The 27,500-nt window shown below is 34.3% G+C and overlaps 1 protein-coding gene across 2 annotated transcripts in view; it reads right to left on the bottom strand.

Annotated features, from left to right (window-relative positions):
- Nucleotides 1–27,500, bottom strand: part of LOC136848202 (nephrin-like) — a 423,011-nt gene that overhangs the window by 64,922 nt on the left and 330,589 nt on the right. For both annotated transcript variants that reach the window (XM_067120514.1, XM_067120515.1), the window contains one exon: nt 13,319–13,460. In XM_067120514.1, coding sequence (XP_066976615.1) covers nt 13,319–13,460 — 142 coding nt within the window. The remainder of the gene's footprint in view (nt 1–13,318; nt 13,461–27,500) is intronic.

Here is a 27,500-nt window from a genome sequence, read left to right as displayed (position 1 = left end):
ATTACAATCTGGTTCTTTTACTTTTCTTTGTCATTTCTTTCGTGTCGTATTAGTGACAAAATTTATACAAGATATTGATGTTAAGACGACATATCTGGATTGTCACTACGATAATACAATATTGTAAAGAGTATTAAGAACAATTGTATGTGACTTCTAACACTCCAATAAATTTTTCAAACGGAGGCAAAACAGAATATTTAATGATACCATCTGTGGATGTTTACCATTAACTGCAAAAAAAAAAGTAACAAATGTACCGAAGTTTCTTCGGCGCAATCGAGCTTTCTGTACAGCCGCTACAGCGTATAATCAAGACCACCGAAAATAGCTCTATCTTTCGGTGGTCTCGGTATAATGCTGTATGAGCCGCTGCCCACGAAACTTTAACCATGGCCTGGAGGCAGTCTATCCTATATCATTGCCAGAAGCACGATTATGGATAACTTTAACCTTAAATAAAAAAAAAAAACACTGAGGCTAGAGGGCTGCAATTTGGTATGTTTGATGATCAACATACCAATTTGCAGCCCTCTAGCCTCGGTAGTTTTTAAGATCTGAGGGCGGACAGAAAAAAGGGCGGACGGACAGACAAAGCCAGCACAATAGTTTCCTTTTACAAAAAGCTAAAAACCAGATTACTCTAATCATTAAATATGCTTTAAAGGCAAAGAGACTTTGGTAATTATTTGTACACTCTGCATGACCTACATTTATCGAAGACCTTCCGTCAAAGCGGAAATGAATGGAAGATATGAATTTGTTTGTCAACAAAGATATTAATCATATGTTACCTGGAGATTAAGTAAGGCTATCGTGTATCTTGTAATTGGTGAAAATTAATTTGAAATTGTGAAAGCAAAGGTAGGAAAGGATACAAATGTTAAAAGTGCAAATGAAACAGTGAATTCTCCGCACAGTTTCCTAAAAAAAAATCCGATCTAATTTTCTTTAATGACATCAAATAAAAATATAAATATACATACATACTTACATATAGATACATACACATATACTGTATATACATACGTATATATAATGTACATGTATATATATATATATATATATATATATATATATATATATATATATATATATATATATATATATATATATATATATATTAAGAGCTTACGTTGACCGAAAGTTTATGAGGAAAGGAGGAAAAATTAAAAAAAAAATATATGAAAAATAACTGGGCATGAATCATTTATTATAACTGTTCCGTAAGACCATCAGATCTAATTTTCTCTCACGATAACTAATAAAAATTTATAATAAAAAAGGTACGGACAGGTCCCTTAAAAGCGTACGCTGAGCGAAAATACAAAAACACAAGCGAAAAAAAAGTCGACAAAATTATAAAAAACAAATATGGAAAGAGTGGACACTGTACCGTTTATAAGCGGTCCCGTGGAACTGAAATGTGAGAGGAGGAGGAGGAGGAGGAGGAGGAGGAGGAGGAGGAGGAGGAGGAGGAGGAGGAGGAGGAGGAGGAGGAGAAACCGCTAAATATATAAGAACACAATCGAAAATAAAAAAATTTTAAAAAAGATTACAAACGAATATGGAAAGAGTGGACATAGTGCACCATTTATAATCGGTCCCGTGGAACTGAAAATGAGGTAGAAGGAAAGAAGAGGAGAAACCACTAGAAAAATAAGAACGCAAACGAAAATAAACGAAGTAGAAAAAAATGATTAAAAACTAATATTAAAAGAGTGGACATAAGCGGCCCTGCGGAACTGAAATGAGAATGAGGGAGAGACCGCTGAAAATAGAAGAACCCTAACAAAAAATCTTAAAAAATCGGAAAAAAAACTATGAAAAACTAATATTAAAAGAGTGGACACATCGTGCCATTTATAAACGGACCAGTGGAACTCAAGTGAGAAAGAAGGAGAAACCTTTGAAAACAGAGCACAAACAAGAGTTAAAAAAAAAAAAAAAAATTATGAAAAACGAATATTAAAAAGAGTGGCACTGAAATGAGACAAGAGTAGAAAGCGCCAGGTTCTCCAGCATTCACGAATTTTTCCCTCCAGTAACGGGGCCAGGCATTCCGTGTTTACTAGAATGCCATTCTTTCAGGCTGTTCGTTTTCCAAAACCACCCATTTTGTGGCTCACTTCACCTTTCCTCCATTTTCATGCCGGTTCATTTTTGAGCTGCAAAGTTGAGGTTTTGAGGTTTATCTTGATTCCCCAACATTCACGAGGGGAAATATTTGCGTGTTCATTCCAGCCATTTTTTTTTTTGCTGAAATATTTGGGCTTTTCTCATGTTTTTTATTATTATTATTTTTTTTAGGATGTCTGGCGTTGTTGTATGAAGCTGCACCGAGTAAATGGTTTTTGGTCATGTTGATCCTTTTTGGCTGCATATTTTTCTTGTTTGGTAGTATCATTTAAAAAAGCAGTCCGACTGTTTTTTTTTTCCTTAGAAATATTTACGCTTTTCTCGCCATGTTTTTTGTGGTTTTTGATATCTGGTGTTGTATAAAGCTGCACCGAGTAAATGGTTTTTAGTTATGTTGATCCTTTTTGGCTGCATATTTTTCTTGTCTGACTAAATTACTATCGTTTAAAAAAAAAGCAGTTCAACTGATTTTTTTCCGGAAATATTTCCGCTTTTCTCGCCATGTTTTTAGTGGTTTCTGACATCTGGTGTTGGTGTAAAAAGTAGCATGAAGCAAATGTTTCTTGGATATGTTGATTCCTTTGGACTAAATGTTTTTTTGGATTTATTGAAGTTTATACAATTCAAAAGAGAAAACAAGATCATTAAATATGTTAAATTGCGACGCAAGGAAATTTAGGAGTTCCAAAGATGCCAGCTGCAAAAGTAATATAGTCCATCAACCGAAAATAATTAAGCTTGGAAACTGTGTTTTATAATGACCTTACTGATATACTTTCTCCTACAGAAAAAATGCGGACAGAATAGAGTGCGGACGGACAGACAAGGCCGGCAAAATAGTCTTCTTTTACAGAAAACTAAAAATTACAAGAGCAAAAAAAAAAAAAAAAAAAAAAAAAGAAAGCAAAATATGACGTTTCAGACACATCGGCAAACAGTTCCCCGGGATGTGCTGCACTCGCGCGACGCAAAATAAGCGGCTATCATTAAATTACTCGGGGGCTCCGAACTAATGCAAACGCGGTTCATTTCCATTTCATATTGCCGTTTCCAATTCCTTCTCTAATAACCAAGTCATGTACAACGGCGCGCTCGTACCTAATTTCCCAAAGATGAATAATGCCCAGCAATTTATTATTCATTATACAGCGCAGCGAGCGTCCGTATAGGAACGTTCGCTGCAATCCAGCTCTCGAGTTCGCACGGAGTAACAGACTTTCCTTATGCAAATCGGGCGAATAATAATATGATCCCCAGAGTCCAATAACGTCAAGAGCAATCCCTCCTCGTCGCTGGAACTGTTCTTTACGCTTTACAACTAACCGGGCATGCATACGCACCTGCACCTACGCCAATTACGCAAACGCATGTACATCTGCATATTTAAAGTATTTGTAACATCACTTCCCTGTTTCTGAAAATGTTATACAACTGGCCCGGTATGCATACGCAGCTGTACCTACGTCAGTTATATTTAAGCATTTGTGACAGCATTTTCCTGTCTCTGAAAATATTATTTACGTAATACAACTGGCCAGGTATGCATACGCAGCTGTACCTACGCCAGTTACACATACGCATGTACAACCGTATATTTAAAGTATTTGTAACAGGACTTTCCCGTTTTCCTGAAAGTTATTTAAGAGCTACAACTGGCCAGGTGTGCATACGCAGCTGTACCTACGCCAATTAAACATACGCATGTACATCTGTATATATAAAGCATTTGTAACAGCACTTTCCTGTTCCTGAAAATGTTCTTTACGCTTTACAACTAACCAGAGAGAGAGAGAGAGAGAGAGAGAGAGAGAGAGAGAGAGAGAGAGAGAGAGAGAGAGAGAGAGAGAGAGGATGGTTAATTCGAACTAAATTGTTATAGCTCCCTTTTCTTGACAATTACAAAATGCCAATAACCATTAAATCTACAAATATTACTTTACAAATATAGTAAGGCGATGAGTTACGGGATATAACGCAGATACTGACATAACCGAAGAGAGTTCGCTACCATCTTACCATTTCGAAAGGTATATCCAAGTGTGGATATACTTATACGAGTGCTAGACGGATATATTTTTTACAGCAAGTGCTACACACTATTAGTCACAACGCACAATCAAAATAAGAGCGGAAAGGTAACCAAGATGTAGACAGTTATAAATGTCACAGAGAGAGAGAGAGAGAGAGAGAGAGAGAGAGAGAGAGAGAGAGAGAGAGAGAGAGAGAGAGGGGGGGGGCGGATGATTGATAGTTATAAATGTCAGAGAGAGAGAGAGGGAGAGAGAAGGGGGGGCGATGACAGATAGTTATAAATGTCTGAGAGATAGAGAGAGAGAGAGAGGCGATGACAGATGGTTATAAATGTCACAGAGAGACCTTACACCTTACAGTTCGTTCGGGTTGCATCAGGTCCCTCAGTGTGAGGCACCTCTGATGTCTACCAGAGAATTGCTAATGCATCTTCCGGTATATTTTGCATCTTCCAATCTTGGATGGTCTGGGATGCAGCTTATATATTTGTCGAGCTTATTCTTAAACACATCTACGCTCACTCCTGATATGTTCCTCAGATGAGCTGGTAACTCACTGAATAGACGCTGCATTATCGATGCTGGTGCGTAGTGGATTAATGTCCTGTGTGCTTTCCTTAGTTTCCCTGGTATAGTTTTGGGCACTATCAATCTACCTCTGGTTGCTCTTTCTGATATTTTTAGTTCCATGATGTTTTCGGTAATTCCTTCTATCTGTTTCCATGCCTATATTATCATGTAGCGTTCTCTTCTCCTTTCGAGACTATATAATTTTAAGAATTGTAGTTTTTCCCAGTAGTCAAGGTCCTTATCCTCTTCTATTCTAGCTGTAAAGGACCTTGGTACACTGTCTGTTTGTGCAATATCCTTTTGGTAGTGTGGGTACCATATCATATTGCAATATTCAAGTGGACTACGTACATACGTTTTATAAAGCATAATCATGTGTTCGGCTTTTCTTGTTTTGAAGTGCCGGAACAACATTCCCAGTTTTGCTTTGCATTTTGCCAATAGTATTGCTATTTGATCATTGCATAACAATTCCTATTCAACATCACACCAAGGTCTTTAACGGCTTCCTTATTTGTGATTGTCTTGTTATTAGGTCCCCTATAAACATATAGCATTCCTTCTTTATCACCATAATTTATTGATTCAAATTTATCAAAGTTAAACACCATCCTATTTACCTCTATATTTTGTTGAGGTCTCTTTGTAGTGAGTTCCTATCTTCATCACAAGTAATTTCTCTACTTATACTTGTGTTATCGTCGAAACTTCTCACTACCGAGTTCTTAACATTACTGTCTATGTCTGCAATCATAATAACAAACAGCAATGCAGCTAACACCGTACCATGTGGCATACCGGATATTACCTTAGCTTCATCCGATTTCTCATCATTTCCAATCACTATCTGTTTTCTGTTTTGCAAAAATTCTTTTATCCATCTTCCTACTTTGTCCACAATATTATGTTTTCTAATTTTCTTCGCTAACATATTATGGTCTACCTTGTCAAAAGCTTTTTATATATCTTTTCATGGTGGACTAACAGCTGGGTTTGTGTACTTTTTCCGGGTACAAAACCATGTTGTCCTATATTTTTCTTCATTACCCTTTCATACACTTTCATAATATGTGATGTTAGACTCACAGGCCTATAATTACTTGCCTCTACTCTTGATCCACTTTTGAAAATACTGGTAATATATGCTAATTTATGTTCATCATAAATCTTGCCTGTATCTACACTTTGTCGTAATAATACTGCCAGCGGCTTTGTGATAGAATGAATTACTTTCTTTAACAAAATGGCAGGGACGCCACCTGGTCCGGCTGCTGATACATTTTTAATTTCATTAATAGTCGGCACAAAATCGGCTTCATTAATATCTATGTCCGATAAATATTCACTATTTTCATCTCTTATTTCTGTATCATTATCCTCATTATCAATTCTAGGTGTAAATTCTCTCTTATATCTTTCTGCTAATATGTTGCATATTTCCTTTTTTTCATTCGGTAATCACCCTTCATTTCTTAGAGGGCTTATTTCTACTCCTCTTTTATTCATCATTTTAGCATATGAGTAAAATATTTTGGGGGTTTTCTTGATATTTTGTAGGGTCTTTTCTTCTAAGTCCCGTTTTTCATTTTCTTTGGATTATATAATCTTTTGTTCTGCATTTTCTATCTTACTTTTTAGTTCCATCACTTTCCATGCATTGTTTTCTTTTGTAAGACCTTTTTTTCCAGTTTCTGATTTTCTGGAACAAGACCCTTCTGTCTCTTGGTATGCATGGTTGATGTTTACTTTTCTTCTTTGGTATATATTTATCCACTATTTTCTCTAATATTTTATATAATATATACATATTTTTCTGTATATTATCACTTACAAATATGTTTTCCCAATCCTCATAGCCATCTAGATATGCACATTTGCCATAAATCTCATAATTGTGACATATCTTGGGATGCTTGTAGTAACATCTTTCACCGAATCTGCAAATCCCCCTTTTCAAAAGGGTACAGACTGTATCTTTCTTTCCTTTTTTTTCTTGCTCTTTCCCATCAGTATGAAGATCCAGGTACAGCCTCTTTGGGATTTTATTTTGGGTTATCATGTCATAATTTATTTCCTCGTGTGTATCCTGCTGTATTGCCTCATATGTAGAATCTATGAGTTTCTCTGCATCCATACTCTTATCCTGTTCTTTGTTTTCATGATCTTTTTCCATCTCTTCAATCTTATTTTCTTCTTCTTTTCCATTTTCCTCTTCTTCCTCTTCCTCACCTTCTTCATCCTTTACTATTTGCACATTAAGTCTTGATTGAATAACATTGTCTATCCATACTAGCCGTGTTGAGCAAAATACTCTTGTGTCCTTATTTTTATTTTGCTGGACTTCTGCACTTGTAGGATGAGTAGGTACGTGGCATGCATAGCATTTCCTGATCAGGTTTTGTGGATTTACAATGTTATACCACACACTGCATAGATTACATGTTTTAGGCATTTGTTTTCCTATTGCATCAATCAGTATATTCACTATATTCACCTTATTCATTTCTTTGTTGGAATGTGTTGACTGTTGTAAATTTTCTTTACAAGTCTCTTAATCACTTGAAATTTCTTTGGTACTCCTTCAATTACTTTCATTATGTTTTCTGCAGAGTTGCTCCAGTTTGAAGGATCATGAAATCCTTTTAATATGTCTGTGAATATTTTTGCATCTTTTTGGTTGGAGTTGTTATTGACCTCAACGATAAGAAACCCTAGCTCCCTGTTTGCCAAGTCATCATATTGGTAATCTGCAAGGCAAGCAAGGTTCCTCCATTTCTTACCACTGCTATTGCTAGACACTTTATCACCGACAGTTCACGAATACTTCTAGGTATAGGTCATTCGCTAATTGTATGTTATACGCGTGATATCGGGTTGATTATTCAGACCAAGAACGAATACGTCTCACCGAGAGAATGTAACATGGAAGAGAGAGAGAGAGAGAGAGAGAGAGAGAGAGAGAGAGAGAGAGAGAGAGAGAGAGAGAGAGAGAGAGAAAGTTACAAAAGTCAGAGAGAGAGAGAGAGAGAGAGGGGGGGAAATTATAGATAGTTATAAATGTCAGAGAGAGAGAGAGAGAGAGAGAGAGAGAGAGAGAGAGAGAGAGAGAGAGAGAGAGAGAGATAGTTGTAAATAAATGAGAGAGAGAGAGAGAGAGAGAGAGAGAGAGAGAGAGAGAGAGAGAGAGAGAGAGAGAGAGAGAGAGGGGATGATAAGTAGTTACAAATGTCAGAGAGAGAGAGAGAGAGAGAGAGAGAGAGAGAGGCAATGATAAGGGAAATTTCGATGTCTGACGTTCATGTACCTCTTTAAAATCCCACTACCGAGAACTTCGAGAAGAGGAAACTATTATTTCAGATTTTTTTTTTTTAGTTATTTACTATTTTTTTTTTAATTAAACTACCATCTACTTTTTTTCTAAACCGCAACTTCACGTCAAAGCGGACTATCAAACCGATTTAGGTTTTAAATTTGATGTTTGTTTTCCAGAGTTTGCTTTTCGAAAAGTTGCATAGGAGTTAAAAATTTAGTTTCCGGCCGGACCACTTTTGAAGACTTTATGGTACGCCAGATGGTACACGAACATGCATTAACAAGTCAAAAAATGTTTCCTACATTTTTCAATACAAATCTTATGTCGTTCTTTTACCCTTATTCTTCTAGGATTTAGTTCCGATGAATAAACGGGTTTTGATTCCACTATATTCCTAATCATTTTCCTTTTCACTGATACTTCTTTCTAATGGAACGGCAGGAGCATCTTAAGTTTAGTTCCTCTTCCCTTACATAAAAAAGAACAAAAGATCTTTATCAGAGCTGAGTTTTAATTCCTATAAATACGATTTCATCAAACGATGGCCAATGACTGACAGAACAAAATCTGAGGCGAAAAAACCTACCTCATTGGAACAATCAACAGCGAATATTACCCACATCCTAAACCTTAAGCTCACAGAAAGGGAAAAAAAGAAGGTGTTAAATGAGAGACAGTGAAAACAGTGGAAGTGAGGCTCCTTCAGAAAATGCCTTCCAGCTGGAAGAGGCCTGATATAGTCCATTAGTTCCAAACAGTTTGGGAACCTTTTTATTATTATTATTATTATTATTATTATTATTATTATTATTATTATTATTATTATTATTATTATTATTATTATTATTATTTATTGCATTATTAAAAGTTTATATTTCATAAGTTTCATTTCTTGATATTTGGCATAATCTCTTTTAATAATAAAATAGAAAATAGTGCAGGTGCTGAGGAAACCCCAAAAGAAGGGAATGACTCTCCTAAACCAACTATCTGGACCACGCTGTCGAGTAAAAGCCATAAACAAAATTGAAGAAATTTATACCTTACGGAGATTTCTCACAAATCGCGTAAAAGGAGGAGGATACGGCCCTACCCCAACCAGGTATCCAGTGGAAAAAGTTCAGGTGAGTTGGCTGCGTAGGTTGGTAGCAAGCGCTGCAGATTAGATAAATGAAATAACAATTTTCTGGTCAATAAACATGGCAAGGAGGTGGTAAGCATTAAGTGGCCCCCAAATCTATCATTCTCACTGAAGCATACTTCTTCTTCTTCTTCTTCTTCTTCTTCTTCTTCTTCTTCTTCTTCTTCTTCTTCTTCTTCTTCTTCTCGGTTTAATCCCCAGACGGGGTCGCTGATCTTAAAGAGCCTTTTCCAACGGCTAATTTCATTCATTTGTTTTAGCAGAAGTTTTACGGACGGAAGCCCGATCCTTTTTGTAATTACAAGCAGCAATAATTACCTCAGCATATATTTGAGAAGTGAGTCAATTAATCATAATCTGACTATGGCCATGCCTTTCGCATTTTCTCTTTTCCTTTATCTCAATCTATTAGAATTTTTTAGGGTATCCAATGCATTCTTCACCGACATGATTTTTACGATTCCATTCATTCACAAAACAGGCACTTGCGGTTTCATTGATAATAATTTGCTCGACTTATCCGAATATCTTAGGCTCTAATTTACTCCCCACGGACTTAATTACTACATTTTCATTCATTCACAAAATCTGCACTTACGGTTTCATTGATGATACTTGACTCATTCACAATGAACCTCAAACTTTTAATCGAGGCAGCAACTCGGAAACCAACACCACTCGCAGCTTTGCAACTTTACAAATTTAGAAAGTGTGTGGGTACTTTCTTTTCATCGTCATCGATCCAGCGTTAAAAATCAGACACCGTTCATCAAATCAGCCAATAAAACCTTGATTATGTACACTAATTAGAACCCAATCTGCTGCATCATCAATAGAATTTTACACAGGACAAAGGTTTTTTTTATTTTATATATGATAATTTTTTTAAGGATGCACCAAGAGGATAAAGTTATTTTAATTTGTTTTTATTTTACAAAAGATAATTTTTTTAAGGAGCGCCATCGAGTGTTGAATTTTTTTTTTTTTTTTTTTTTTTTTTTTTGTAGATGCACCAGCGAGTGTTTTCTTCCAATAACTGCTTCCAGCAACGGTATGATGACGGCACGAGAGACAGGAGGTGTCATTTGCATTCAAGCAAAACTGCCTGTATCCTGAGGCGTTTTCCTTCTCGGAGGAAACAACGAAAGAAACGGAACGGCGCCGTAAACGTCCCGAGACAAACTCTCGGGTGATTATTATGCAGGGCGATTTCACCGTTGGTTTCGTTTATAAGCCTTTAGTCCACTGCGACGGTATTTATTCCTCTGAATATTGCTCCTGATACAGATTACGGAACGCGCTTCGGAATTGGAATTTTTCTTACCAGAGCGTTTTTTTTCTTTTAGACTTTTTTTCCTTTCAGACTTTTTTATTTCAGAATTTTTTTCTTTCAGACTTATTTACCTTCAGACTTTTTACTCTCAGGCCTTTCTTCTTCCAGGCTTTTCTTATCAGATCTTTTCTTTCAGATTTTTTCTTTCAGACTTTTTTCTTGCAGATTTTTATTTCAGACTTTTTTTATATATTTTTCTTTCAGACTTAATTTTTTTAATAAAAGTAATCAAGGAATGGTATTCTATTATCGGCCTCTCTTTTCTTTATTAATTAACTACCTTTGTAACATTTTTATAAGTCGTCGCGAACATACACATATTTAAAAAAAAAGAATATCACATCATGCCGTTCTTTAACTATGCTAATACTCAACATTGGAAAACAAAATTTACGACGGAGAGACCATGTCTCCATTAGCATATTTAAGCTCAGTGAATGTAGAGCATCTGCTATCAGTACATTTTTAGCTATTAACCAACCTTAAGGACAAATCTAATCAAGTAAATTTGACCTTTTAGGTGAAAATATCTTTGGTTGCTTTACATCTAAGTTTATTACCTATCAAGCAACCAACTCTCAGCTATTGTTGCTAAGTACAGAAGACATTGAAAAAGGACAACTGATTTAGCCCACTAGGGCAGTGGTCCTCAACCAGGGGGGATTTACCCCCTAGGGAGGAATTTCAGTGTTTCGGGGCGGGGGGGGGGGGATCGTGACCACAGATTGGCAGGCTCAAACTGGCTCTAGGACCACGCAAAAAGCAGTGTGCATCGGTCCGCACTGCTGAGAAGTCACGCTGGGCTTTCTCTCCACTAGTTTGTGAATTTGTGGTAGTATTTTTTTGCATATTATTTGGAATGCACCTTTTGAGGCAGACAATTTTGGAAAGGGCGCACGGACTAAAAAAAGGTTGAATCCACTGCACTAAGACTTCACTTTCTATTGACAAAGATGATGACGGTAATAAAGGGGTTAAATATACGGATGAAAATGAGTGTGGCTGTCCATTCGGTCTAAGTCTTCTAGTTAAGAAATGGGTTTCAGTGACCTAAGTAACTTCGTTCCAAAAACCTCATCTTAAGGAATACCATTAATTTTTCCTAAATAATAATTACGATAAAATTCTAAAACTTCTATTACAGTAGCTACTGGATAAGTCAGTCAACCAGTAATTGTAAAAGCAGTTCACCAATTCAATAACCATTGTTTACCAACGAGCAGTGATACCCAAAGCAGTATTCTTAATGCTTGTTGGCTGAACCAAATGTAACCGTGAGAAAAAAAAGCATCAGGCTTCAATATTTATGATACGTGTTAGATGAACCAAATGTAACCGTGAGAAAAAAATGCGCTGGACATCATCGTTCCTAATACACCAAATGTAAATGAAAGAAAAAACAGGAATTGGATATAAACATTCCTGATACATGTTTGATAAACGAATAATGAGAGGAAAAACGCATTGGACATCAATATTCCTGATAAGTGTTGGATCAACCATATGTAAATGAGAGAAAAAACTTACTGAATATTAGTATTCCTGATACGTGTTTGGACGAACCAAATGTAACTGAGGAAAAAAAAACGGATTGGACATAAACATTCCTGATACATATTGGTTAAACCACATAAAAATGAGAAGAAAAACGCATTTGGACATCAATATTCCTTATACGTGTTGGACGAAAAAAAAAAACTCTTTGAACATCAAATATTCCTCAAACGTGCTTGGATGAACCAAATGTAAATAAAAAAAAAACGCTTTGAACATCAATATTCCTAATACGTGTTTGATGAACCAACTGTAACCGAGTAAAAAATAAAAAAAGGACACTACACATCAAAGCAGTGCTAATGCCATCATGATGTGATATCGAAATGTGGACTGGTCCGAACGACTTTTTCATTGGCTCATTAAATTAATTGGTCTGGTTCACCGACCAGTGAGATGGGTTGTTTGTCAACGCGAAAGGTCATATTTCTGGTACATAAGAAACCACCCAGGCAGGAGACATAATATATTGGCCAGGATACGCCCGTAAATGAATGCCTAATTCTCTTCGGGGAGACCAAGGAATGAGATTCTATGAAATAACTGTAATATTTTGCATTGTGGTGAGAGTAGAGGACTGTTCGATGAGCTTTTTACTGCCCAGGCCCGAGGGAAACGAGAGAACGAAACATATTGCTGTGGTTTTCGCAATGGTAGGTGAGTCTCAAGTGATATACAGGATTAAAATGGAATACAAATGACTAAAACAAATAATATTTCGCTTTACTTGAATATATTTGCTTACCATCAAGAGGTGAAAATGTATGAAATGATGTAAAAGTAACCAAAAGACAAAAATGCTACAATGAATGAGATTGAGTAAAAACATAAAGAGCTAAAGTGAATGGAATAATAAAATTGTCACGGAAGATATATATATATATATATATATATATATATATATATATATATATATATATATATATATATATATATATATATATATATATATATATATATATATATATATATATATATACACACACATACATACATATATATGTACAGGTATATGTATATATATATTATTTATATATATGTATATATATACATATATATACACACACATATATATATATACATATATATATATACATACATACATACATACATACATACAAATATAAATATAATAACACGCCAAGAACCGAAACCTTCGTTACAATAACCGCCCCCCCGCCCCCCCCCCAACATTGCCAACGCCAACTACCCTGAAGTCAAGAAATAACCAAACTCACCTGTACACAGGTGTTTCTCTCTCCTCGATGTACCAGAGAGTGAGGGCAGGGACATCGTGATCCGGGGAGGGCACGCTGCAGGGCAGAGAGGCGTTATACCCCAGCACCACGCGGACTTCTTCCAGGTCGTCCCCGTCAGGGCCTGCGGCAGGAGGAGGAAAGGAAGAGGTGAGATGAAGGATTCCTGAGATAACTTTGAGGATCTGAGGAATAAGATTTTAGTGACAGGAAATGCTGTTATTATTATAATTATTATTATTATTATTATTACTATTATTATTATTATTATTAGAAAATGTTATGAATCAGACTTGGACGTCCTGAGGGGCCAAGCCAGCAGCAACTACAACACCAATAATAATAATAATAATAATAATAATAATAATAATAATAATAATAATAATAATAATAATAATAATAAATTTTTGACTCTCATCAGGATCGAACCCAGAAATTTATTTCTGTTCCACACGTGATTGTGTGTTGATCACAGCAACATCAAAAACAACAACAACAACAACAACAACAACATAATAATAATAATAATAATAATAATAATAATAATAATAATAATAATAATAATAATAATAATAATAATAGCTACTATCGTTTTTTGTTAAGCTCGCATTTTTACATAATTTACATGATTGAAACGGTCGGGCCAAAGCATAAATAAAATACAACTAAATCTAAAATATTAATGGAATTTTCTCATATGCAACAAAACCTCACTGGCAATTATTTGAAAACTCACTAATTAGTACACATTAGATAAATTACTATTTCCTAAAACCTTGAATTTTAAGGTAATTACAAAATTGTATGGACCATGACAAACAAAACCTTCCACGCAAAATAAAATCGAAGTAAATTTAAATAAACACTTGAAACCGAAGTCGATTTAAATGAACACTTGAAATCGAAGTGTTTAAATAAACACTTGAAATGGAAGTAAATTTAAATAAACACTTGAAACCGAAGTCGATTTAAATGAACACTTGAAATGGAAGTAAATTTAAATAAACACTTGAAACCTAAGTCAATTTAAATGAACACTTGAAATCGAAGTCAGTTTAAATAAACACTTGAAATCGAAGTAAATTTAAATAAACACTTGAATTCGAAGTAAATTTAAATAAACATTTAAAATCTAAGTCAATTTAAATGAACACTTAAAATCCAGGTAAATAGTCACTTGAAATCTAAGAAAACCTACATAAACACTTAAAATTTAAGTAAATTTAAATAAACACCCCAAATCTAAGTCAATCTAAATAAACACTTAAAATCTATGTTAATTTAAATGAACACTTAAAATATATTAAAATATAAGTAAATTTAAATAAACACTTAAAATCTAAGTAAGTCAGTTTAAATAAACACTTAAAATCTAGGTCAGTTTAAATGAACACTTAAAATCTAAATAAATTTAAACAAACACTTAAAATCTAAGTAAGTCAGTTTAAATAAGCACTTAAAATCTAGGTCAATTTAAATGAACACTTAAAATCTAAGTCAATTTAAATAAACACTTGAAATCTAAAAAAAAATCTAGGGAAAATTCCACGGGAAATTTCATGAAGATAAAATGTCTTTCAACTTTAAAGGCATGTAACCCCCATTACAAAATGAGCTCGAGGCAAAGGAAATTAAACTTTAAGAGCAAAACGCAGTTGTGTATTAGTTACAGCACAGTTTATTCGCGGCAAATTATCCTGTTTATATAAACTGCATCCGCTGATGAGTCACAACGAGAACAAACGAAAATGAGGCCGAAATTTTTGTTCAGTAATTACGCCTTTGATAACGACGCCAAATATGAACAGGAAGCGGTTTCATCCGAGGCTGAAAAACACAGCAACGTAATGCGATGTAATATTGTAATACTGAGCGAGAATACCTTAATTCATCGACACTTTTCAGTAATGCGGTGGAGCTGTATTTTTAATTGGGCTGCATAAAATAATAATTCTTTTACAAACAGAAAGGCCATTTTTACACGATTTTCGTAAACAGATTTAAAGGAGAATAATTCCCTCGCCCGTTTTCAATTGCCGAGTGAGAAAGAGCGAATTGAATGGAAATCTTCTATAATTGAAGGATTTGAACTTATTTTTTTTAATATGATTTAAAACCGTTTTATTTTTTCGAAAAATAGCAGATCTGTTAAAGCCGGTGGCTTTGCAAACATTTTACCTTCTGTGCCAAAAAAATAGCTTTATCTACATATCGCATTACAGACGGCCTACTGTGTACTATTTTTTGACGAAAAATAAGTCTTGTTTATTACCAAAAGCTATTTACGATTGTATCATTTGTCTAGGAGTAAATGATGATTACAGGTGTTAAATGCCTAGGACAGCTGCGTTTACCCACAGCCAATGAAGATACAAAATTAAAAATGATATGAGACCCTTTTTGAATGACGCAACTCTCTAAATATCCAAGTGGATGAAGATGGTCAGTTCATGCTTCCACGATTCAACTTAATTTTCTCTCCTGTGCTTACATCTTTCCATCATCTTCCTATATTGTCTACGTTTCTTGACGATATCAGAAAGCAGCACAAGTAATTACAATGACGCAGATATCTAAAAAAAAAAAAAAAAAAAAAAAAAATTATAGCTCAGACATTGACACGACAGCATATTCCAATATACCGGCACGTATCACGTGCAACAATCTCCTAGGAAAATATAGAGGGTGATCGGAAACCAATCTCCTCAGGCGTCAAGAGAGTTATTGTCTTCATAAATCATCGGCTGTTTAAAAACAACGCTGCGTTATTTTATCCCGGAACTGACTTGCAAAGAAGGGGGGCAACGACACCTTTCTAGGAAGTTGGCTGTATCACAGACAAGATGAGCCTGGAGATAATGAAGCTTTATAACGAGCATTGACAAGCTGACAATATAAACATACATACATACATATATATATATATATATATATATATATATATATATATATATATATATATATATATATATATATATATATATATATATATGTAAAATATATATCTGTATATCCATATATATTATATATATAATATATATATATATACACATATGTACACATATACGTATATACACAAATATACAAGACGCTTCCCTTCCCTTTAAAGGGGGTGGCACCTGAAGCATTTAACTTAACGATTTTATTTTATTCTTCTCACATACTAACAAGATTTTAGAGCACCTATCGTTATATATTAACTGTTTGCATTATCATTACCACTACCATTATCATTATTAGCAGCAATGTGGCGATGAATTTTATACACAAGTCCTTTGAAAATTCCCGAACGAGGTGCTTTTAAAAATTCCTTTATTATTTTTTCTTAGACTCTGGACATGAAGTGACTAGCATGGTGATTACAATAAAGAACACTGATGCATAATTAAGTTTAATGAAATCCGGATTCCCCGTGATGGAATAATATGTAAATCAGCATATTCAATACAATGCTTATTATCATAGGCGAGAGAGAGAGAGAGAGAGAGAGAGAGAGAGAGAGAGAGAGAGAGAGAGAGAGAGAGAGAGAGAGAGAGAGAGAGAGAGATTTTCTAACTAGATAAATATATATTTTTCCTTTAGATTTTACATACTCCAGAATGAATAATTTTCACTGAGAGAGAGAGAGAGAGAGAGAGAGAGAGAGGGAGAGAGAGAGAGAGAGAGATTTTCTAACTAGATAAATATATATTTTTCCTTTAGATTTTACATAATTCAGAATGAATAATTTTCATTGAGAGAGAGGGAGAGAGAGAGAGAGAGAAATTTTCTAACTAAATATATATTATATATTTTTTCTTTACATTCTGCATACTTCAGAAATGTATAACTTTCAATAAGAGAGAGAGAGAGAGAGAGAGAGAGAGAGAGAGAGAGAGAGAGAGAGAGAGAGAGAGAGAGAGAGAGAGAGATTTTCTAACTAGATAAAAATTATATATATATCTTTTAGATCTTGCATGCTTCAGAAATGTATAATTTTTACTGAGAGAGAGAGAGAGAGAGAGAGAGAGAGAGAGAGAGAGAGAGAGAGAGAGAGAGAGAGAGAGAGAGGAGTCTACTGTAAGTTGGCACACAAACACGCTGTCCGAATTTGATATAAAGTATCAACGAAAAGATTAATAAAAAAAATAAATTCCTCTAGTTCCAGATTCCTGGAACGAAATATTTTAGCAGTTCATGACAAATAATCATTACAGCTCTTAGATTGGGACCCTGTCTTGGATTTGTTGTGGTAACCGGAATATTGCGATGAAAAAAAAAAAAAAAAAAAAAAAAAAAAAAAAAAAAAATATATATATATATATATATATATATATATATATATATATATATATATATATATATATATATATATATATATATATATATATATATATATATAGCGTGTGTGTGTGTGTATTTGTGTGTATACAATTTCAGGTTTCTTGGCATTATTCTCAAAATTCTCATCAGATTCATATGAAAATAGCAATTTTCCAGTCGAACTTCCGCAAATCTTCTATGAATCTCAGTACCTGCTTGAACTATTGCTATCGGGAAAACGTCTCAGGAGTTTCATTTAATGTATTCAAAAACGTTCGATTTCTGCGAAGACCTTCAAAAGAATTAGCTCCATGGGAACTCACACCTCCCACATAGAACGCGGGGCAGAATGAAGTGGAAAATGGGACAGAGGAGGGAAAGGAAGTATCGTTGTCTCTCAATAGAGAGAAATGGAGCGTGTGATCCTCAAGGGAGGTCATACTTTGAAGAGGTTACCCTTGGAGACGAAAAGGTACTTTATTGAAGGTCAGGTCCTTTGCCCTCGGGAAAAGTAGGGAGGGGTTAGGTTAAACATTTATTCAGATGTCAATGCCTTTCTGTAACCTTTATTTGAATTGCCATATTATTATTATTATTATTATTATTATTATTATTATTATTATTATTATTATTATTATTATTATTATTATTATTATTATTTTATTATTATTATTATTATTATTATTATTATTATTATTATTATTATTATTATTATTATTATTATTATTCAAAAGATGAACACTATAAATATGAAACAAGTCCATTGGGCCCACTGACTTTAAGGTCATACTTCCAAAGAATACGGTGTTCGTTAGAAAGAAATAACAGAAGGTAATGGAACATACAGAGAATAGATCACTTATTAAAAAAGGAAAGAGTAAATTAACAAATTAATAAATAAATAGATAAAAATCACGATCTTAAGTAAATAACTGATTCCTATATCAATGGCTATAAATGGCTAGTCATAATGAAAAAGTGTGTCTATATGCTATGTGAATAGATTCTTGCAAGCTATAAATGATACCGACATTATATATAAATACATGTGAAGTGCAAAGGCTATATATTCCTTCACTGGTTTTGAAAAATGACGGTGGTGAGTTAATATGAAGTATGAACTTTGCCCTAAAGACCTGGCGTGGGCGAAATCCAGCTGGGAGATTGTGATGATAATACTTTTACGAGGTTAGGCTAACACCCGTTGATGACAATCACTTTTACTTGGTTAGACTGACAACAGTTTATGACAATCACTTTTAATTGGTTAGATTAAACAGTTTATGACAATCACTTTTACTTGGTTACACTAATCATAGTTGATCATGATCACTTTTACTTGGTTACACTGACAACAGTTTATGACAATCACTTTTACTTGGTTACACTGACAACAGTTTATGACAATCACTATTACCTGGTTACACTAACAACAGTTTATGGCAATCACTTTTACTTGGTTACACTGACAAGTTTATGATAATCACTATTACTTGGTTGCACTAAGAACAGTTTATGACAATCACTTTTACTTGGTTACACTGACAACAGTTTATGACAATCACTATTACTTGGTTATACTAACAACAGTTTACGACAATCACTTTTACTTGGTTACACTGACAACAGTTTATGACAATCACTTTTACTTGGTTAGGCTGACAACAGTTATGACAATCACTTTTACTTGGTTAGACTAACATTAGTTGATGACAATTACATTTATTTGGTTAGACCAACAACAGTTTATGACAACCACTTTTAATTGGTTAGACTTACAACAGTTTATGACAATCGCTTTTAATTGGTTAGACTTACAACAGTATATGACAATCACTTTTGCTTGGTTAGACTAACAACAGTTGATGCCAATTACTTTTAATTGGTTAGACTAACAACGGTAACGACAATCATTTTTACTTGCTTAGACTAACAAAAGTTGATGACGATCACTTTTATTTGGTTAGACTAACATTAGCATTAGTTGATGACACTTTTACTTGGCTAGACTGACAACAGTTCACGACGATCTTGGTTAGACTATCAACATTTGATATCAATCACTTTCACTTGGTTAGACTGACAAGAGTTGATGATAATTACGTTTACATGGTTAGAAGAGCATTCATTAACGACAAGTACTTTCACTACCATCCATTGATAACATCTACTTTTACTTGATTGGATTAGTATAGGTTGATGACAATCATTTTTATTAGTTTATACTAGCATCTGCTGATGACGATTGTTTTTTCTTGGTTAGACTTGCGTGTCCTTTGATAACAATCACTGCTCAGTGGAATGCCTCTAATATTTAGAGAGATAAGACTCCAGATGATATTAAGAAAAACAGAAGAGAAGAGGAAACACAAATGGATAACACTAGACGGATAAAGCTGAATGAAGATGAAACCTTCAAATAAAGATATCAAGGACAGCTTTTCTGGGGTTAAAGTTTGGTGAAAGAATATAAAAACGTAAAGCAAACAAAAGACAAGCTGAATATGGTCTGGAAATCAAACAGACTGAAACTGCATGCGGAAGCAAGATTATACAGAAGCCTGGAGCGATCTGCATTCTATACGGCCATGAACGATGACATTGGCAATAAAGCTGTATCTAAAGCAATTTGTTGATTTGAGATTAAAGCCTTAAGAAGAAAAACAGGAGTAAACAGGCAGAATAGTTAAAAACAGTCCCTATAAAGCAGTGGTTCTTCAACTTTTTATTACCATGCCCCCTCTAAAAGTCGGTCCTTCCCCCCACGCCCCCCTCGCGTCTATGAGTAAAATTCCCTTCCAGATTTGAAGGAAATTAAAAAAAGAGAAAGAGAGGAGGAGTTTTTTTCTTTTGGGAATGAATTAGTGAGATACTTGACACTGCTTCTTAGCGACTCTTGTTAAGAGAACAACGAATATAATTTAGAGAATTTTTAATTTTTCCCTAGGGCTCGCGCCCCCCTCCTTGGATATTGCTGACGCCCCCTAGGTTGAGAACCACTGTTATAAATGGAAGCTATGGAAGTTCTTCATGTACAAGAGATAATGATGAAGGCGAGACTTGGGTGGCTCGAACATGTCCTTCACACAACCCCAGAGGAGAATAGTATGTGACAGTGTCAGCCGAGCTCCTATGGGAACCAGAGGAGTTGGAAGCCCCCGACCTACTTGGATGGGGACTATGTAAGGGCGGCTGGGGATACGTTTATATTTATGAAAGATAAGCACGGGGAAGGCACACACACGCTACCACACACATAACTGAGCCTACTCTTTCATTTGCTATTCTTCCTCAAGTCATTTCAATCTTAATTGTGTTCATAAAAAGATTCTTATCAAGACAAATAGTTCCTTAAGATACAATGGGAAGGGGAGGGGAGGGGACATTTCAATCGATAATGAAGTCGAGTTCCCAGCCAAGCAGACAAATTGAGCATCAAATACCAGCCCATGGAACTACGACAATATATATATATATAATGTATATATATATGTATATATATATACAGTATATATGTGTATATATATATATATATATATATATATATATATATATATATATATATATATATATATATATATATATATATATATATATATATATATATATATATTGTATATACACCTACAAAGAAGTCAGTTGCCTTCAGGATTAAAATCATTTCCTTACAAAGGCAAAGAATGCAGAGGCCGGAGTTAAATGTTTACAATGGATACAATAGTCAAGAGATTAATAGTGCCTTTGAGGAAGAAGAAGAAGGGGAGGGGTAGGGGTTAGGGGGGAGGAGGGAGGGGGAGGCAAAGGCGGGAACTGAGCACCGTGCCACTTTAACGCAATGGTCCGGGGCTAAACCGCCGGAATAAATCTGAATCTTTAAAAAGACGGACCGAGTCGAAAGTGTGCTGTCGAATTTTTCACTTTTAACAAAACCCACTTTTTAACCCTGTACGACACTTTAAAGTACCATTTTTCGAAGTGTTCAGTGCACTGAATTTCTTGAAAGTGCCACTTTTCGAAGGCTGAATGTACTGGATATCTTTAACGTACCACTTTTCCAAGTGTTCAACGTACTGAATTTCTTTAAAGTACTACTTTTCGAAGTGCTCAGTGTACCCAATTTCTTTAGTTAAAGTGACACTTTCCGAAGTTGAATGTACTGAATTTCTTTAAAGGGCCACTTTTTGAAGTGTTCAGTGTTGTGAAATTTTTTAAAGTACCACTTTTCGAAGTGTTCAACGTACTGAATTTCTTTAAAGTGCCACTTTTCGAAGTGTTGAATGTACTGAATTTTTTTAAATAACCACTTTTCGAAGCGCTCGGCGTAGTGAATCTGTTGATTGCACAATTCTTTTGCCTTGATTACAGAGATTTTATCCAAATAAATATGTACATGAAAATAAAATCAAATAATCTCCAGAAAAAATGTATTATGAATGTACAAATGACCAAAGGTTAAATGGACAGCACAATCTATAGTCATACTGTCTGAATAATTTTTCTGAGCATATCAGGTACATAAGTCCTCGACTGTGCGACTGACATAACTAATAAATAATCGTAGACATAAGTAAACGCTTAATAAAATAAAATTAAAATGTTCCCGAAACAATCATCAGAGTCATACATAGTAAATAATACTACTTCTTATTACAATAAAATTGTATAAAAAAAGACTACAAAATTGTTTATCACAGGCGATGGGAAAAACGCCAAGTACTGTTAAGTATGTGGATTAAGTTTCAAACCTACATTTCAATATCAACTGCTGAAGAAAGGTATCTCATTTATCATTATATTTCATGAAAAAGATTACCTAAAGCCTGCAGCATATACAGAAATAAACTTGCTCTTTACAACCTGCGACATATACAAAAATGAACATATGATCTTTAAAGCCTCTTGACATATACAGGAATATACAAATGATCTGTACTGCATTAAGCATTTACAGATATATACATTTACAGAAATAAATGCACGACCTTACAGCCTTCAACATATACAGAAATGAACACGGTCTGTACGCCAGCAAAGCATACAGACGTATACGCATGATCTCTTCAATCTTCAAGATACACAGAAATAAACACACGGCTTCTGCATCCTTCAACACATACAGAAAATAAAACACGATTCTACTGTCTTCAAGATACACAGAAATAGACACATAACCCCTGCAGCCTTCAACAGAAATAAACACACGATCTCTATAGCCTTCAAAACATAAAAAAACACTACATACAAGCTCTGCAACCATCATCATATACAGAAATAAACAAACGACCTTTGCAACCCCTAGAATATACAGAAAAAACAGGTCTTCAAGATATACAGAAATAAACACATGACCTCATCAGCCTTCAGCACACAGAAATAAAATCATTGTCTTAGAGCCTTCGACATATATATAGAAATAAACACACGATCTCTTCAACCTTCTACATACACAGAGATAAGCAAATAACCTCTAAAGCCTTCAACATACGCAGAAGTAAACACATATCTATGCAACATTCAACACACAGAAATAATACACGGCCTTCAAAATGTACAGAAAAACACGCGATCTCTACAACTTTCAAAATACACAAATAAACACACAGCTTTCAAAATATACAGAAAAAACACGATCTCTACAACCTTCAAAATACACAGAAGTAAACACACAGCCTTCAAAATATAAAGAAATATAAACACGACCTCTGCAAAATCCAAAATACACAGAAATAAACACACAACCCCAAAATATGCAGAAAAAACACACAATCTCTACAGCCCTCAAAATACACAGAAATACACACACAGCCTCCAAAATAGATAGAAAAAACACACGATCTCTATAGCCTTCAACATACAGTACAAAGAAATAAACACACGATCTCTGCAGCTTTTACCATATAAAGAATTATACACAAGATCTGTACAACCTTCAAAATATACAGAAGTAAATATACAGCCTTCAAAATGTATATGAATAAACATACGATCTCTACAATTTTCAATATGCACAGAAATACACACACAGCCTCCAAATAAAACACACGCTCTCCTTAGCCTCCAACATATAAAGAAATAAACACACGATCTCTACAGCCTTCACTATATCAAGAATTATACACAAGATCTCTACAACCTTCAGAATATACAGAAATAAATATACACCCTTCAAAATATAAATAAATAAACGTACGATCTCTACAACTTTCAATATACACAGAAATAAACACACAACCTCCAAATATAGAAAAAACACGCGATCTCTATAGCCTTCAACATATAAGGAAATAATCACACGACCTTCAAAATATAAAGAAATAGACACACGATCTCTGCAACCTTCAAAATAGGCAGAAAAAAAAAGTTTTCATCATTCAGAATACACAGAAATAAACATACAGCCCTCGAAATATAAATAAATAAAAAAAAACACGATTTCTGCAAACTTCCAAGTGCACAGAAATAAACACACAACCTCCCAAATATACAGAAAAAAACAAAAGATCTCTATAGCCTTCAACACATCGAGAAACAAACGCTCGATCTCTACAGCCTTCACCATATAAAGAATTACACACGACATGTACAACCTTCAAAATATACGGAAATAAACACACGACCTCTGCAGCCTTCAACGTACGCGGAAGTCAAAACAGAACGTAGCAACGCGAGGCGAGTCCCTTGGTAAGACGGAGTTATTATGGATCAACAAACATTTAATCTGGTTACACGGTACGGTTAACTTCCAAGTGGGTGAGCAGTCATCACTTGGAGATGGAAGCAATTGACACGACAAACCGCAAACAGGAACAATGCCACACCACAAAAATTAAATGCCTATATTATTGTGTCTTTTAACACCACTGTGGCTTTTAATACTCATTGTTATAGCCTCGCTACAAGGTCGCCTTGTTTCATAATAATAATAATAATAATAATAATAATAATAATAATAATAATAATAATAATAATAATAATAATAATATTAATAATTATTATTCTTATTATTATTATTATTATTATTATTATTATTATTATTATTATTATTATTCAGAAAATGAACCCGATTCATATGTCACAAGTCCACAGGGGCCACTGGCCTGCAATTCGAGCTTCCAAAGAATATGGTGTTCCTTAGAAAGAATTAACAGAAGCCAATATGAAATACAGAAAGACGAGATGAGTTATCAGAGAAGAAAAAATATAAATGCAAAAATTTCATAAATAATTTAATAAATTGAATACCTTGCTATTATGATTTTAGTCACGCCCTTATAAATGGGGCGGATTCAGAAAAACGAATGAGAAGTCAAACTTTCCCTACATGACAATCAAAGATGTATCATATTAGCAGTATAATGGACGATGCTTACTCAAGATGTGTCATATTAGCACAAACCCATAATTAAGAGGCTTAACAAACATCATGTTCAAGTTACTTATATCCGCCCTAGAACCCAAGATTCCTATCTTGTAATCAATGTTTGTTTCTGCAAGTATCATACGAGTAAATAAAGACTTGGAAACTGCACGCCATAAAACATTGGCCTTTTGAACTCTCTTTTACTTAGACCAGTGATGGTACTACTGATTTAATTTCTGTTATCTTCCAGAGACAATAAACTACTTGCTATTAATGGCCTTCATGACTATAAAGAACAGGCACGTTCTCTAAGGACGAGGGTAAAATTGGACCCATTTCTAGAGTGTAAATGTTAATATATTGGTAAGGACACAGTGAAATTTTTAAGCATTAAGAAAGAATGTTACTCATGCGTTACATTCCTCGTATAAATCTTAAATATTTCCACTGTATCTTTGGCAACACATCAAGATTTACACTCAAGAAAAGTGTCTTATTCCATCCTCATTAACCTTCCTAGCCTCCCTATATTATTTATTTTGATGTATTACCCTTAATAAAATTCGATCTATACACTAACATTCCTTAGCATAGATTCCTCCCTACAAAAAAGTGCTATATCTACAACATACCTCTTTTTAATCGTTGCGGAATAAAGGCATCAACAGCATAATGGTATGCTTTTAATCCACGAAATAGTCCCTTGAGCATCCGCTAATGTGTTCTGTCTGTTCTCTTCCTCAAACAGAACTAACAAATGTGGTAGCTGCTAATTTAACTACGACCAGCTAAGTGGAAACATAAACGTTTGGCGAGTGAGCACTTTTTTTTATCACATTTTATGTGCACATAGGCACATGTGTACATGGGGAAATGTACATATAATGAAGTTAAGCCGCGAGTGTTATGAAACGGTTTGCTGAAGGATTAAATATGCGGATTAAAATTATGCATTGCCTCAATTGCGTGTCAGTTTTTTTTCGTTTCTCAGCTTAAAAAAAAAGACACTTTCTTTCTTAACTCACGCTCTTCGTTTAACTTTAAACAAACATGCGTATTTTTCTTAACTAAAAATAAACACGTACTTTTCTTAACTTAAAACAACACCTGCTTTTCCTTAAAAAACACGTATTTTTTCTTAACTTAAAAAAACCCGTACTTTTTTAACTTTAAGAAACACGCATTTTTCTTAGCTTAAAAAACACGTGCTTTCTCTTAACTTAAAACAACACGCTTTTTCTTAAAAAAACACGTATTTTTCTTTAACGTTAAAACGACACGTACCTTTCTTCAGTTAAAGAAAAACACGTACTTTCCTTAACTTGAAAAACACGTAATTTTTCTTAACTTCAAAAAAAGACCCATACACTTTCTTATCTTCCAAAAAAGGATAAATATTTTTTCTCAATGAAAAAGATGTACCATCTAAAAAGCTGAAAATATGTACCACTTGCACTTAAGGGACGAAGGAACGAGCGATCTCTAAAACATTTAGCATTTTTCGCAGCAAGTAATTCCGAACGAGTCAAATGTACTGTACAGTAAATGTGAGTATTTTCATCAGATAATTAACTCTTAATGAGCTGTCAGTATATAAAAATGTATTTCGGTTTTCAATTACCATTTGCAAATCTAAATGGCACTGGTAATTGATTAGTAATTGCTGTTAAAAGGGCAAGGATGATTTTAAAGTACCCTTTTAAATATACACTAGACCACCCGTTGGGTCACTTAATGTTGAAAATTTGGGGAGGGGAGGGGAGTGGGAGGGGAGGGTGGAAGGGTAGGGGAGGGAATGGGAAGGGGAGGGGAGAGGGAGGGGTAGGGGGAGGGGATGAAGAGGGGGGGAAGGGGAAGTCTAAGGGCAGCAACAACCCCGTTTAACTGCCGGTGTGCAAACAAACAAACATTTCAGAGTTTGGTATTATATCGATAGATGAAAAGGCCTTTTTATACGCACGTAAAAATATCAGGTTGCACGTTCCTTGAAACGTAGATCAGCCTCAATTGGAAAACAAGTGCTAAGGTCCATTAGGACTAGAATTTGCATGGAATACTACTTTGTACAATTTCAGTAAAGTAATTGATTTCTAAATTATGATTATATGATTACCTAGAGAACTGTTTTCCCATGGGAATTATTGCAAAAATTATTTTGATAGTTGGACGTGCATAATTAACACCTGGCAGATATATAAAAGTATTCCGTGTTTATATATATATATATATATATATATATATATATATATATATATATATATATATATATATATATATATATATATATATACACATATATACATATACATACATACATATATATATATATATATATATATATATATATATATATATATATACATATATAAACATCCAAAATCTGTTCCTTAAAATTGCGTGATGTATAAGTTCGAAGCTGTATAAACTTGAGGACCATTCTCGTTTTAATTGCAATCAAACACTGACCCGTTAATAGCAAAGCAACACTCTGTGTGGGCAACT

This window comes from Macrobrachium rosenbergii, chromosome 18, assembly GCF_040412425.1.
Source record: "Macrobrachium rosenbergii isolate ZJJX-2024 chromosome 18, ASM4041242v1, whole genome shotgun sequence".
In the NCBI taxonomy this organism is placed as follows: Eukaryota; Metazoa; Arthropoda; class Malacostraca; order Decapoda; family Palaemonidae; genus Macrobrachium; species Macrobrachium rosenbergii.
This window is presented reverse-complemented; position numbering and strand designations above follow the sequence as displayed.